Genomic DNA, 14,430 nt, shown 5'->3' with positions numbered 1-14,430 from the left:
TGAGGTGGAACTGCCAACTGTAACCGAGGTTAATGGAGCGAAAGGAGGGATACAGGATAATTCAAAAAACCAATTATTGTTGTATCAAGAGAAAACAATCACGGATGAGACTAATATGGATAATAATGAAATTTTAATTACAGACCTGAAAAGGAGGAGGTTGGCCCAGGAAACTATGGGCCCAAGTGCAAAAACAATTGGAAGCCCACAAGAAGAAGACATGATCGAGGCTGCACATGAAGATCCAGAGAACCAAAAAAACTTGTTTTTGGCGGGTACTGCATTGCAGGCCCGCCACTCCTCATGAGTCTTATCAGTTGGAACTGCCAAGGTTTAGGGCCATCTTGGAAATTACAGTTCCTTCAGGACGTTATTCATCAGCAAAGGCCTGCTTTTGTGTTCTTATGTGAAACGTTGAGTAATATGGAGAAGATGGAATGGGTAAGATCTCGCATTGGGTTTCAGGGTATGATCGTGGTGGAGGCGAAAGGCAGAAGTGAAGGTTTAGCTATGCTGTGGAAAGATCAGGACCAAGTGGATTTACTTAGTATATCGGACAACCATATAGATATAGCCATTTCAGAAAATGGAGTACACACTTGGCGTTTAACTGGGTTTTATGGCGAACCGGACAGAAGTAAGAGAAGAAGGACTTGGGAACTTCTGAAAAATCTTTCTCGTGACTCCAACTTACCATGGTGCACCATTGGGGACATGAACAACATCTTGTCTCAATCTGATAAGAGAGGTGGAGCTCCTTACCCTCAGTGGTTATTAGAGGGTTTTAATAAAACTGTGATGGAAGCTGGTCTAACAGACTTAGAGTTATATGGTCATGAGTTTACGTGGGAAAGAGATAGAAACATGGATGCCTGGATAGAGATTCGCTTGGATCGAGCACTAGCCACAGAGTCCTGGCTTCAGTTATTCCCGGATGCTAAGTTATATAATTTGGAAGGCTCTTCATCGGATCACAGTGCGATCTTTCTTGATTTGGTTCGCAGGAGTTCAAGGAAAAAATGGAGATTTTTTCGATTTGAAAATGCGTGGCTGACTGAGCCACTGTGTAGTATTATAGTTCAAGACAATTGGGAAGACAATACTGGGTTGGCAAAAAATCCAACGTTGTGCAGAGAACTTAGGAGACCGGGGAAAAGAAATAACGGGTGGATTTAACAAAAGAATTTGTGAATGTCATCAAAAGTTAAAACAGCTACGTAGAAGAAGGGATGCCCAGTCGTTGCAGGAGTACAAAGACACGAAACACCAGCTGTATCTAATCCTTGACCAGAAGGAAATCTTTTGGCGCCAACGGTCTAAGCAATTGTGGTTTAACGCTGGTGACAAAAATACAAAGTACTTCCATGCAGCCTGCAATAAAAGACAAAGGACAAATCGAATTACTAAACTCAAAGATGGTTCTGGTGAATGGCTTGACTGGCAAAATGGTCTAGAAAACCTTATACAGTCCTTTTATTCGAATCTGTTTACAGCTACACAGGTGGATTACGAGGAGGTCGTGGATTGTGTATCTCAAACCCTGGATCATGAACACAATAGTGAGCTGACCAAAGATGTGACACGCGAGGAAGTGAGATTTGCTATTTTTCAAATGCATCCTGACAAAGCCCCGGGGCCTGATGGGATGACCCCGACATTTTTTCAGAAGCATTGGCAAACATTGTTGGGGAGGATGTATACAAGATGGTAAAACATTTCTTTGTCACAGGTGATTTAATAGATGGGCTGAATGACACTAACATCGTCTTAATTCCGAAAAAGAAAAATCCTACGGTGGTTGGTGACTTAAGGCCAATAGCTCTTTGCAATGTTCTCATGAAAATTATCACCAAGGTCATGGCAAATCGAATGAAGGGATTACTCGATCATGTGGTGACAGAAACTCAAAGTGCATTCATCCCTAATAGACTTATTTCTGATAATGTTATGATCTCTTACGAAATCATGCACTACCTAAAAGGGAAAAGAACTGGGAAAGACGGATATATGGCCTTGAAACTCGATATGAGTAAGGCATATGACCGCATATAGTGGGAGTTTTTGCGTGCTATTCTTCTGAAAATGGGGTTCTCGCAATGGTGGGTTTATCTTGTCCTCAAATGTGTAACCACGGTTGCCTATACAATCAGCCATGATAACTATGAACTGCAGCCAATTAAGCCATCTCGAGGACTTAGACAGGGTGACCCTCTGTCACCCTATCTTTTCATCATATGTACCGAAGGGTTGTCGGAGATTTTATGACGGTATGAGGCAAAGAAATGGATCACTGGAGTTAAAATCTGCAGAAAAGCACCTGTTATCAGCCATATGCTCTTTGCTGATGATTCATATTTATTCTGTAAAGCAAACCCGGAGGAAGCATTAAGGATGCGTGATCTGCTAGAAATTTATGAACGGGCTACTGGGCAGCAAGTGAATAAGTCCAAGTCCGCGGTGTTCTACAGTACTAACGTCTTGCAGTATAACAGGGAGCCTGTGGGTCAAATTTTGCAAATGCAAGAAGCGAATGAGCACTCAACCTACCTTGGGCTACCTAACATTATTGGCAAAAATAAATCTGCTCTGTTGGGGTACTTGAAGGACAAGGTGAACGCGAAAATAAGAACCTGGAATGGCAATTTTATCTCGAGGTCTGGCAAAGAGATTTTGGTTAAGCATGTTGCTCAAACACTGCCAACATATGCGATGAATGTCTTTCTATTGCCGCTGGAAATTACAAGGAATATTGAGCAATGTTTAGCGAATTTTTGGTGGAATTCGGGTAAAGCAAATAGCTCCAGCTTACACTGGATGAGTTGGGACAGATTGGCAAGAGACAAAAACGCAGGTGGAATGGGATTTAGACACTTTCGTGATTTTAATATCGCGATGTTGGGCAAACAATTGTGGAGATTGATCACAAACCCAACTGACTTGGTTGCTAGACTCTATAAGGCCAAGTATTTTGCCACTGTTGATGTCTTTCAAGCTGAATTAGGCCATAACCCCAGCTTCATTTGGCGGAGTTTATTAGAGGCAAAACAACTCTTACTTGATGGTTCTAGATGGCGAGTTGGTGATGGCCAGCATATTCAGATACTTGGCCAACCATGGTTACTAACAGAGGTGAACCCTTTTATTACGTCTAATATTCAACCTCTGCAGAATCAGGTAGTTGCTTCTCTCATAAAAGTTGGTGCGAAAGAATGGGATTTGGAAGTGGTGGCTGATGTGCTCAATGAGAGAGATCAAAACTGTGTGCTAGCTGTCCCGATCTCTAATTCGAACCAGGAAGATAGCTTATATTGGAGCCCTGAAAGCTCAGGTATTTATTCGGTAAAATCTGCGTACAAGCTTCTTCAGTTACAAAGAAATTCTGAGCATACGGTAGATAATGGTAAGATGTGGAAAACCTTGTGGAATATTCGAGCTCCACCTAAGGTTTTAAATCTGGTTTGGCGGGCTTTATCGGACTGTCTTCCAACGTTAACTCAGCTCCAGCTGAAACGAGTTCCAGTTCAAAACATATGTCCAACCTGCCAAACTCAGGTCGAATCTATTATGCATTGCTTAGTTTCTTGTTCTTATGCACAACAGTGTTGGTCTATTCTACTTCCAGGGATTCAAATCCAAGAGGATGGCTGCTTCAAGTCCTGGTTATCACTCTTGTTTGACACGATCCCTAGCAGCAAATATGGAGAAGTTGTCACTTTATGTTGGGCCTTGTGGCGCTCAAGGAACGACCTGGTCTGGAATCAAAAAACTACGAAGATCAATAGAACGGTTGCAGCAGCAAAGCAGTACCTTGCACAATGGAAAACAACCCAAGGAAGGTTCTTTACTACTCCTCTCCAGCCTCACTATGAAGGAGATGGAGCAACCATTTGGGTTAAGCCCCCGCCAAACAAAGTCAAGGTTTCCGTTGATGCAGCAGTTTTTGAGGATCAAAATGGTATTGGTTTCGGTTTAGTGGCCAGAGACTCTAAGGGTGATCTTATTGAAGCTACAACAAAGTTCCAGCCGGGCTTGGTTGCACCGATCGTAGCTGAAGCCATGGCCTTCAAGGAGGCACTCAGTTGGATGGATGACAGAGGTTGGCACGACGCTGCTGGGGAATCAGATTGCCTTGCAATGGTACAGGCGATCAGGAGTACGACTCCAATGCGGTCGTATTTTGGCTCGATCATTGAAGATTGCCGTTGTATTCTACAAAGTTTAAACAATATTAGTTTGTCCTTTGTTAAACGGCCTGCTAATATGGTTGCCCACCAATTGGCTAGGGAATCATATTATTTGTCAGGTCGTAAGTTCGACAGGAGTAATGTTCCTAGTTCGATCCTTCATTGTATTCATTTGGACTTACATCAGTAATAATATCCCAGCTTTTTGTCAAAAAAAATTGAATCAAGTCTTTTTTGGTTGCAGGTTGCATAAATTCATTGAAAGTTGTGTATAGCTGATTCAAGTTACAAAAAATCATATTTTTGCAAAAACAATTTAAAAATAGAATTTTTCAAAATTTATTTTAAAATGATAGGAGTAGTATTTTTGTAAAAATATTTTTAGACTTGGGTATTTTTCAAAAAAGCCTATTAGATTCCTATGTGATTATTGATAGTCAGGCAACTAAATACAATAAATAAAATTTGGTAATTAAAAGGGGATTTTTGACAAATATATTAAAAAAGTAAATAATTATAAATTTACTTTCAATGTTAAAATCAGTTTGCAAATATATTTTTTTATTACAAATATATCATAACGCCTTTATTAGTAGTTTAATTATGTTGAACATTCGTAATTTAAAAATACCCAAACATTTGAGTTAATCTATATTATAAAATAATTTTAAAAATTATAAAAAATATATATTGCTACACCTGAGTATGGGTTACTTGACTCATTTTGATAAATGATATTAGAAAATTAAATTTTAATCAAATAAAATGAATATTTCTATATCCCAATAATGAACTGGAGAATCCGGGAAAGTTTTTACATTGAATCGATAATATAATTATGTTAAACATACATATTGTACACAAAAATAAAAAATATGTGAGTCTTAATAGAATGTGATAGTATAAAAATGTTGAAAAAATAATATTAAATATTTTTTTAAAATTGAAATAGTTAACATTTTGTGAAAAGAACAACTTGTTCTATAGTTAAACAATTCACTATAGTCCATAAATTAAAATGACACGATAAGTACTTGATAAATATATATAACTTGTAAGGTTTAACACATCTAGAACTTAGCTTCAATACATTTTCATATTAAATCATAATTCTGCGTTATATAATATGTCAAAAACGAATACAAATCAAATTAATCATTTTTCGCACATTTTATCAAAAACCTTCACTACACATTTTATAAATCTAAAAATATCTTGTAAACCCACAAATTTGAATCATATCATTAACTCTTCAAATCTTTATTCTTTTAAAAAATTGGTCAACAGGTTACACATGTCAAACCTATATTCAACCCTACACTTTGTCATGTTAATTTGCAATTCTGTATCATATTGAATTTGTCAAAAATTGACCAAAATCAACCCACAAATGTTCACAACAAAAATCAACCATACTATTACAAAAGACAATCAATGCACAATCAAACCATTTACAATTTTACAAATATATTTACAACTAAATCAACTATAAACAAGTATAAATTTATTATTTAACAAATAACCCAGAATAAATCTCGTAAAGAAAAAACATAAAAAGTTATAAGTAATATGAATTTCAATTTATTATTGATTCCACTGATTTGATGCAAATTCCTTCGTTTAATTTAAAATTGACCAAACAGCTGTCAGTAAAAAAAGCAAAAAAAATCATTCACATCACGCAAATTTCTCAAAATCAACCAAAAAAGCAACTAAAATTAGTTAAAAATTCGAACAGCAACTTTATTTTTTTAAAACAACAAAAAAAAAACTTTACAAGAGAATGAAATCTAAAATTTCAAATCAAGCAAAAAAACAACAAAATTTTCATAAAAATCGAATTAAAAATCATTTAAATGTGAACTATAATTTTTAAAAAGAAATCACAAGTAACAAAATCAACTTCAAGAATAACTAAAATCAACTAAATATCTTCGTGAACCAAATTAAGCCTAAATATAATACTTAACAATTTAAATCACCTTAAATGGATTTTCTAAACTTTATCTCCATCACCACATTTATGTTACTTCCATTTTTTTTCATATACTCTCTCCCTACTATATGTATGTTAATTGATCTTCATCAATTAAACCCCATCCACACACACATATATACAGGAGTTGCCAAAAGCTCGATATCCGAAATAAACAGAAATCTTAAGTTAAAATTTAACGTTATATTAATTGACAAAAAGAGACGAAGAAAAGAGGAAAAAGTAAAAAAATTGATAAGAACAAAGGATGTCATAAAACATACCTAGTAGTGTTTTATGTGTACTTACTATAAGTATTGTCCATCCCCCCAGAAGACTTGCATTTTAGGCTCTAATGTATGGAGAATCCCCCCTCTCCCAAATAATCTCAGTTATAGAAGATGAAGAAATATGGCACTGTTATCAGGGTTCTAGCTCACACACAGTTAGTTGGAACCGTTACAAAGTCGTTGTCGATGCCGATGAAGGTTGGAAACGGCGAGAGGATAATATGAATGAGCTACAAAAGACTAAATGCGAAGAGAGCTTGCATAAGAAACTTAAGAACGTCGTGAAGGCCTTCAGGTTAATCAGTTTCCTCACGTTCTAATTGCTGAGAAAAAGGCTGTCACTTGAAGCGCAGCATAGTGCGCTTTAGGTGCCGAACGAGAAATTCTCCTTCTTTCGTTTCAGTTTATTCCTTGATCTGAAACTTAGCACTTGTTTTCTATGGACCAAGAGATGAATTTAGCTGCCTGCTTCATTGACGATAACAAGTGGGACTCGTCAGGAGTATCATCATCACAAATAAAATATGAAATTAGCCTCCATACTTCAATTATGATGGGTTTGGCTTCGTTCTTTTTTAATTCACGGCTCTCATACCTTCAAATCTCTTGATTGATTCTGCTTTAATAGCAAACTGATTGGATGAGAAGGGCTTAACTCATCTAATAAACAAAGATTTTCACGGTATAAGTAGTCATATGTGAAGAAAATTATGGATTAAGGTATTGTCTTGCTTACTGCATAGATTATATGTCCAATTTTTTTATGTGTTTTTACGTACTTTTACGTATCACTACATATCACTTTTTACCTGAACACAAATTTCTATGAAAAACAAGCTAGGGTCTTCTACGAAAATAACCTATTCATTCTTTTGAATAAGGATAAGGATTTATTTGAATGAGGGTAATGTTGCGTATATTATACTTTTTCCGGACACTGCTTTATGAGGTATATAACGGATACAGTTAGTTGGTTGGTTAATTAGTATACTAAGAGGACTATACTTTTACAAAACTTACTTTTTATATTAGATAAACTGTATTATTGTAATAATATACGAAAGAACGTAAATTTGTAAAGGAAATCATAAAAGTCCATACTTTCGGCGTTTACCCTTAAATATTTTATTTAATTATAGGAAATTGAAATCAATTATTATTAATTATATTTAATTTAATTAGATAATGATAACTAAAATGAGTAGCATATTTAGTTAGAGAAGATGAAGAAATATGGCACTGTTATCAGGGTTCTAGCTCACACACAGTTAGTTGGAACTGTTACAAAGTCGTCGTCGATGCCGACGAAGGTCGGAGACGGCGAGATGATAGTATAATTGAGATTCGTAAGACTAAGGCGAAGAGAGCTTGCATAAAAAGCATCGTGAATGCTTCCAGGCTAATTAGTTTCCCCATGTTCTAATTGCCTAAAAAAAAGACCGCCACTTGCCATGGACCGAGAGATGAATTTAGCCGTCCACTTCGTCGACGATAACTAGTGGGACTCCTCGGGAGTATCTTCATTACAAACAGAATCAAAATTAGCCTCTACACTTCAATTTTGGCTTCATTCTTTTTCAATTCACGGCTCTCATACCTGATTAGACGAGAAGGGTTTAACTCATCTAATGAACAAAGATTTTCACGGTATAGGTAAGTCAGATATGAAGAAAACTATGGGTTAAGGTATTGTCTCTACAGATTATATGCCCAAATATTTTATGTTGATTTTTACGTACTTTTATGTATCATTGCATATAACTTTTTACCTAAAACACACATTTCTATGCACAAATAAGCCGGAGTCTTTCGTGAAAACAACATATTAATTCTTTTGAATGAGGGTAAGGATTCATTTGAATGAGGGTAATGTTGTTTATATGATACTATATCCAAACACTACTTTATGCGATATATATCGGATATAGTTAGTTGGTTGGTTTGTTGGTATACTACGAGGACTATATTTTTGCAAAACTTATTTTTTATATTAAATAAATTGTATTCTTGTAATAATATACGAAAGAACATAAATTTGTAAAAAAAGAGCATAAAAGTCCATACTTTCGGCATTTACCCTTAAATATTTTATATAGTTATAGTAAATCAAAATCAATTATTATTAATTATAAAGTTATAGTAAATTGAAAACTAAGTTGTAATAAAATCAATTAATTTAGTTAGATAATGATAATCAAAATGAGAAGCATATTAGTCAATAGTCACCAATTAGCACTAGTAGATTTTTATCATTTTTCCGGCGATCTTTGATCATTTCAATCCAGATATTTGCATTCTTTATTAGAAAAAGATTTTTTTGGTAAACATCTAGAACTTTGTTATGGATAAAAAATTAGGTTACAACTATTACAATATTTAATGTTAGGATTTCGAGAGCTCAAGGCCTTTAATGGCTGCGCTTGTGTTTCGTAGCTTAAATATGCCTTCACAAGATGACTACGTATCTCTATGAATTTAGGGAATCAAGCCAAAATGTAGTTCTTTGTGATGGGGTAAGACCCTGTATATAGACATTGGATGTCCTTGAATTGGACTAGGGTTAGGAGACTTGGTGAATAAGTCTCCGTTATAGAAAAGATGTTGGAGTCTTAAAACGGAGGAAGCAGATTCCTTGTTGGTTTAGGTGCCTTGTAGGCTACTCAATAAAGGATTATATCATCTATTGGATATACGTAATGAGCTGTTATTTCACCTGATTTATTAATTACGAAATTAATAAATAAACAAGGCTTCGAGTCTCATTAATTATGATTCATTATTGGACCGTATCTGGCCTAATTAATTCAACATTAATTATGTTTCTAGGATAATTTCAGGACCATATCATTTGCCCCCCAACTTTTGCAAAATCTGGTAAAGATTTCGCAGAAGTTATAATTTATACCTTTTCTGGTTATCATTTTTATCGTAAAGTGTGGAGCGACCTACACATTTACAATAATTCTCCCTTTAGGATTCATCTCTATGGGCTTTCCTAATTTTCCAGGAATTTTTTGGGTACCTTATAGTATTTTTCACGATTTTTCCTTAATATTTCAGGAATATTTTGGTACTCACAAGTATTTTTCTTAATATTTCAGGAATTTTTTGCCCAAAAATAACTTTTGAATATTATTTTCTAATTTTCCTAATTTTTTGGGTTTTTGCCCCTTCATTTTCCCTATTTTTTTGGGAATTTTCAACTATTTTCCATTTTTACCCATTTTCTGATTAATTAAATAATCAAAAAATGGGTTGTATGGTATGATACATCGTAGGCGTGAGTCACACCTGCCTAGGAGACCGTTTGTGACCACGCCTAGGAATCATGCCTCCTAGGCGTGGTTTGGCTTCCCTTGCTTCCCATAGCTCCCATACATCTTAGGCGTGGGTCACCCCCGCCTAGGAGACACTTTGTGAACCATGCCTAATAATCATGCCTCCTAGGCGTGGTTTGACTTCACTTGCTTTCCATAGATCCCTTACATCCTAGGCGTGGGTCATCCCCGCCTAGGAGACAGTTTGTGAACCACATCTAGGAATCATGCTTTCTAGGTGTGGTTTGACTTCATTCACCTCCTACAGGCCTCCATACTTTCTAGGCATGGGTTACCCCCGCCTAGGAGACTCTAGGAATCGTGTCTTCTTGGCATTTTTTGACTTCCTTGACTTCCTGCAGGCCTCCATACTTTCTAGGCGTGGGTTACGCCGCCTAGGAGAAAACTTATGAAGAACGTTTAGGAATTGTGTCTCTTAGGCGTTGTTTGGGCCAATATTTTTCTTTTTTCCTTAAAATAGGATTTTTCATAAATCCCTATTTAAAAAGATATTCTTCCTTCTCTCTTTTGGAACATTCCAGATCTTTTCCGAACCTAGTAGAATTATTTTCAAATTTTGAATTTGGTGGGCTTCCCGCCCTTGGCTACCGGTAGGCCCAAATTCCTTGCCCAAATATCCACTTTAACCGGCTGAGTTACCGATTGTAGAAGGCTATATAAGGAGTGAGGTGTGAGTTCATTTCTCAAACTTCACTCAAACAAAATTTCTTCTATAACTTTTTCCTACAAATTTCTCTCATTTTTCTTCTCCGCAAGGCGATTTCCGGCTTCCTGCACCGTCATTGCCTTCACCATTTTCTGGCTTTGCTTGAAAATTATGTTTGAATCTTCATCTTCTTCCACTACCTTTCAAGCTTTTCTAGATTTTCAAGCGTTCTTCGCAGGAACATTAATGGCGGATTCCGACTCTTTCCTTTCTCAGCCTCCCTTCTAGGGCTAATCGAGGTAAAAAACCTCTCGTTCATGCTTCCGTAATTTCTCTTAGGGATCTTTTAACTGAATTTGGGGCCATTCGTGTGTATAAAGAAACTTTTTGTGCTGGCTTTCATCTTCCCCCACATCCTTTTATTTTTCATATTTTAGCTGAAGCCCGTGTCTGTCCAACCCAACTCACGCCAAATTCTTGGTGTTTATTCATAGTTATATGGCCCAATATCGCAAACATGGATTTGAGCCCAATGTTTGTGTCTTTCGATGTTTATTCAAATTTTTAAATGCTCCTGATGACCAAGGATGGGTCAAAATAGTTCATGGGTCTCTTTCTCGTTTATGTTTTGTCTCTGGTACTAACCCTGACTCTTATCCCACCTGGAAAAGTGAATGGTTTTTATGTATATTTAGATGCCAAGGAAGGTTTGGACCATTTTTTCAGGCCCAATTTCTCCAAAAGCATAGATGCTTCTTTAAGGGATTTAAAACTTGGGATAGATGAAGATGCGGCCATCAAGGCCATAACTAACAGCTGATAACTTGCATCACTGTGCTCTTATACTTTCAGAGGGTAACTTGCAAAATTTAGGTCTAAACGGCCTGGGTCTTGAGGGTATTTCTTTCCTCTTTTGACTTCGTTGTTTATTTCCATGCATTATCATTTCTCTAATATATTTGTATTTTTGCAGCTAAGGAAGCTTTGGACTATATTTTCAAGAGAAGAGAGTCACGTGCCTCTGGGGGCTCTGCAGTTGAAACTCACCGTGATAAACGGGTGAGGATTGGTGACGGCCTTTCGGTCACCATCACATAGACCATTCCCAACTTCATATCTGAGAGGACTCGTAGCCTTGATAAGGATACCTCCCCTTTCACTGTAACTTGGGGTTTACAGAAAAGGGACACGGTTTTGGGAAGCTCGGAGGCGGCCTCTATATGGTCTAAGAGTGTGGTTATACCACGTGACCGGGTTGAGATCGTAGAGTCTTCTGATGATCTGCAGATTGAGCACCTCGGTTCCCAGGCAGTAGCCTCAGTAAGCTTCCACTTCCCTTCCTTTTTTAGTATTCTTCTTACTTGTATTCTCCATAACCTGTTGGGGACAGGTATCTTAATGCCTCGGAGGCCAATTTCACTCGCTTTCGGGAGATGGAGAAAGAGTTGGCGGACGAGAAGGAGAAATTTCATAGGTTGGAGTTGGTTGCTCAGAGAAGCCGTGCTTAGGTGATTGCGGATTACAAGGCATCACAGGACTTCCAGGAGGTTCTAAATGCTGAGTATGACGCGAACTTCCCTGATACTTTTGCCACTTGCTGGGAGCATATTGTGGGAGAGATTGGGAAGAAGGTTCCTGGGGTGACTCTCGAGGCATCCCCAGTGCCTCCTATTCCTGGGAAAGGCTCTTCTGATGAGGATCTCTCACCTTCCCTTATTCATGCTACTTCAGCCGAGGCCACAACTTCTCCTCTCCAGGATGCTACTCCCATGGAAGATAATCCCATTCCCCCTTCTACTACTGTTACTGATGGGGGAAACGATGATGACTTATATAAGGATTTAGATTAGCTTTCTGCTTTTGTAATGCTGTCGTGGCTCTTTCCGTATTCAGTTTAAACTTATGACTTATTTATTTATGTATCTTTTTCCTTTTCATTTCCTTTACACTTAACTTTGCACATTCCATGCTTATCATGCTTATACGAAATTCAAGGGAATTTTTCAAGGAAAAAGAATAACAAACAAATAGTCTAAATTCTAATAAAATGGGTTCGACCCTTATATTGATAAGCAAAATATAAAAATTCTAATAATCTGGAATACAAATCCTAAGCAAGCAAAGCTTCATGGTGATTTTAAACATTGTTGCTACTTTAGTAAGTAAGCACTTCCTTTCCAACGAACTATATATATAAATCTTTAACTTTTGAGCATGTCAGGTCCTTGGTACTTCTTCTCCTTCCATAGTCTCCAACTTGTAAGATCCTCGTCTTTGAACGCTTTTAACTTTGTACGGCCCTTCCCAGTTTGGGGCCATATTTCCTTTCTGGTTCAACTCCTGATGCTTTAACCTTTCTTAAGACTAGATCTCCTTGCTTAAAAAACCTTTCTTTTACCCTCATGTTGCAATAAAAAGAATTTTTTTTCTGATATTCTACGATTAGCATGAGCTTTATCCCGAACTTCATCTATTAAGTCTAAAGCTAGTCTCTACCCTTCCTCATTTTCTTCTGAATTGTAAGCTTGAAGCATTGGAGATGAATGTAATATTTCCATTGGAACAACAACTTCAGCACCATATACCAACATAAATGGGGCTGTTCCCGTAATAACCCTGCATGTGGTCCGGTATGCCCAAAGTATCGGGAGTATCTCATCCACCCAATTATTCCTGAATTTCTCAATCCTCTTCTTCAATCCATCTAAAATAATTCGATCCACAACCTCTGCTTGCCCGTTGGCTCGAGGGTGAACGACAAAAGTTAATCGCAGCTTGATTTCATTCTCTTCACAATACTTTTTGAATTCCTCGTTATTGAACCGTGTTCCATTATCAGTTACCAAGATTCGGGGGAATAACATATCTGCACATGATATTTTCCCACATGAATTAATCAACTTGTTTAGTTGTAATCTTGGCCAGGGGCTTGGCTTCGATCCACTTAGTAAAGTAATCAATTGCTACAAATAAGAACTTACTTTGAGAAGTAGCTATCGGAAAAGGCCCAAGAATATCTATTCCCCACATCAGAAATGAAATTGGGGAGTTATGGAAGTAAGCATTTCGGGTGGCTGCCTTACTACAGGGGCATGTTTCTGACAGCTCTTCACGTATTTTTTGGCATCAACCATCATTTCTGGCTAGTAGAAGCCTAAACGAGTAATTTTGTGGGCAAAAGCCCTTCCCCCCAAGTGTTGGCCACATATACCTTCATGTACTTCTTCTAGAACAAGTCAGGCCTCATCTGGCCTGAGGCACCTTAGATAAGGAATTATGAAAGACCTTTTATAAAGAATCCTATCAATCAAAGAATATTTTAGGGCTCGTACAGACAATTTTCTCGCCTCCACTACATCACTAGAAAGCCATCCGGTTTATAGATGAGCCTTAAGGATCTATCCATGACCCTCCAAGCCCCTATGGGGGCAACTAGTTTGACATCTATGCTTCGTGTTTTTAAAACACGGAAGTACACGCTTCCAGAATTTTCTTCTATTTCTGATGAGGCGAATTTGGACAACGCATCGGCCTTAGAATTTTCTTCTCTTGGAATGTGCTCGACATGACACTCATTGAATTGAGTCATCACAGCTCTCACTAGGCGTGCATATTTCTCCATGATTTTATCCCTTACTTCGAATTCTCCTTTGATTTGGGATACCATGAGCTTCGAGTCTCCACGGTCTTTCAGGTTTTTAACCCTCAATGTTCCAGCTAGGCCCATGCCAACTATTAAGGCTTCATATTCAGCTTCATTGTTCGTGGTGGGAAAATCCAACTTTATAGCATACTCAATCAGGAACCCATCGGGACTTTGCAAGACTAGTACAACTCCACTTGAATTTATTTTGATGCCCCATTAAAATAGAGTATCCAAAATTCATTGTCATTGATCTGCTCTCCTTCACTCTCCTCTTTGCCCCCCATGTCTTGAGGTGTATCTTCCTGCCCCTCGACTTCTTAGTTGGTGATGGTACATTCAACCACGAAGTCA

General features: G+C 37.4%; 1 protein-coding gene across 1 annotated transcript; it reads left to right on the top strand.

The window, feature by feature from the left end:
- Positions 1-423: 423 nt before the first annotated feature.
- On the top strand, positions 424-12,283 carry LOC141698038 (uncharacterized). Its single transcript, XM_074502644.1, has 7 exons — positions 424-996; positions 1,079-1,707; positions 2,173-2,267; positions 2,369-4,348; positions 11,407-11,492; positions 11,613-11,753; positions 11,942-12,283. Exons 1-7 carry the CDS (start codon positions 424-426, stop codon positions 12,281-12,283), a joined length of 3,846 nt encoding a protein of 1,281 aa, XP_074358745.1.
- The last annotated feature ends 2,147 nt before the right edge of the window (positions 12,284-14,430 follow it).

The sequence above is a fragment of the Apium graveolens genome, chromosome 2 (genome assembly GCF_009905375.1).
Source record: "Apium graveolens cultivar Ventura chromosome 2, ASM990537v1, whole genome shotgun sequence".
In the NCBI taxonomy this organism is placed as follows: Eukaryota; Viridiplantae; Streptophyta; class Magnoliopsida; order Apiales; family Apiaceae; genus Apium; species Apium graveolens.
This window is presented reverse-complemented; position numbering and strand designations above follow the sequence as displayed.

What these genes read in the sequence shown, in the direction of transcription:
- LOC141698038 (XM_074502644.1), top strand. Translation starts at nt 424, where the DNA reads ATGGAGAAGATGGAATGGGTAAGATCTCGCATTGGGTTTCAGGGTATG. An exon ending in GTGCGATCTTTCTTGATTTG is followed by an intron (nt 997 to 1,078) that starts GTTCGCAGGAGT and finishes GTAGTATTATAG; the next exon opens with TTCAAGACAATTGGGAAGAC. An exon ending in AAACTCACCGTGATAAACGG is followed by an intron (nt 11,493 to 11,612) that starts GTGAGGATTGGT and finishes TGGGGTTTACAG; the next exon opens with AAAAGGGACACGGTTTTGGG.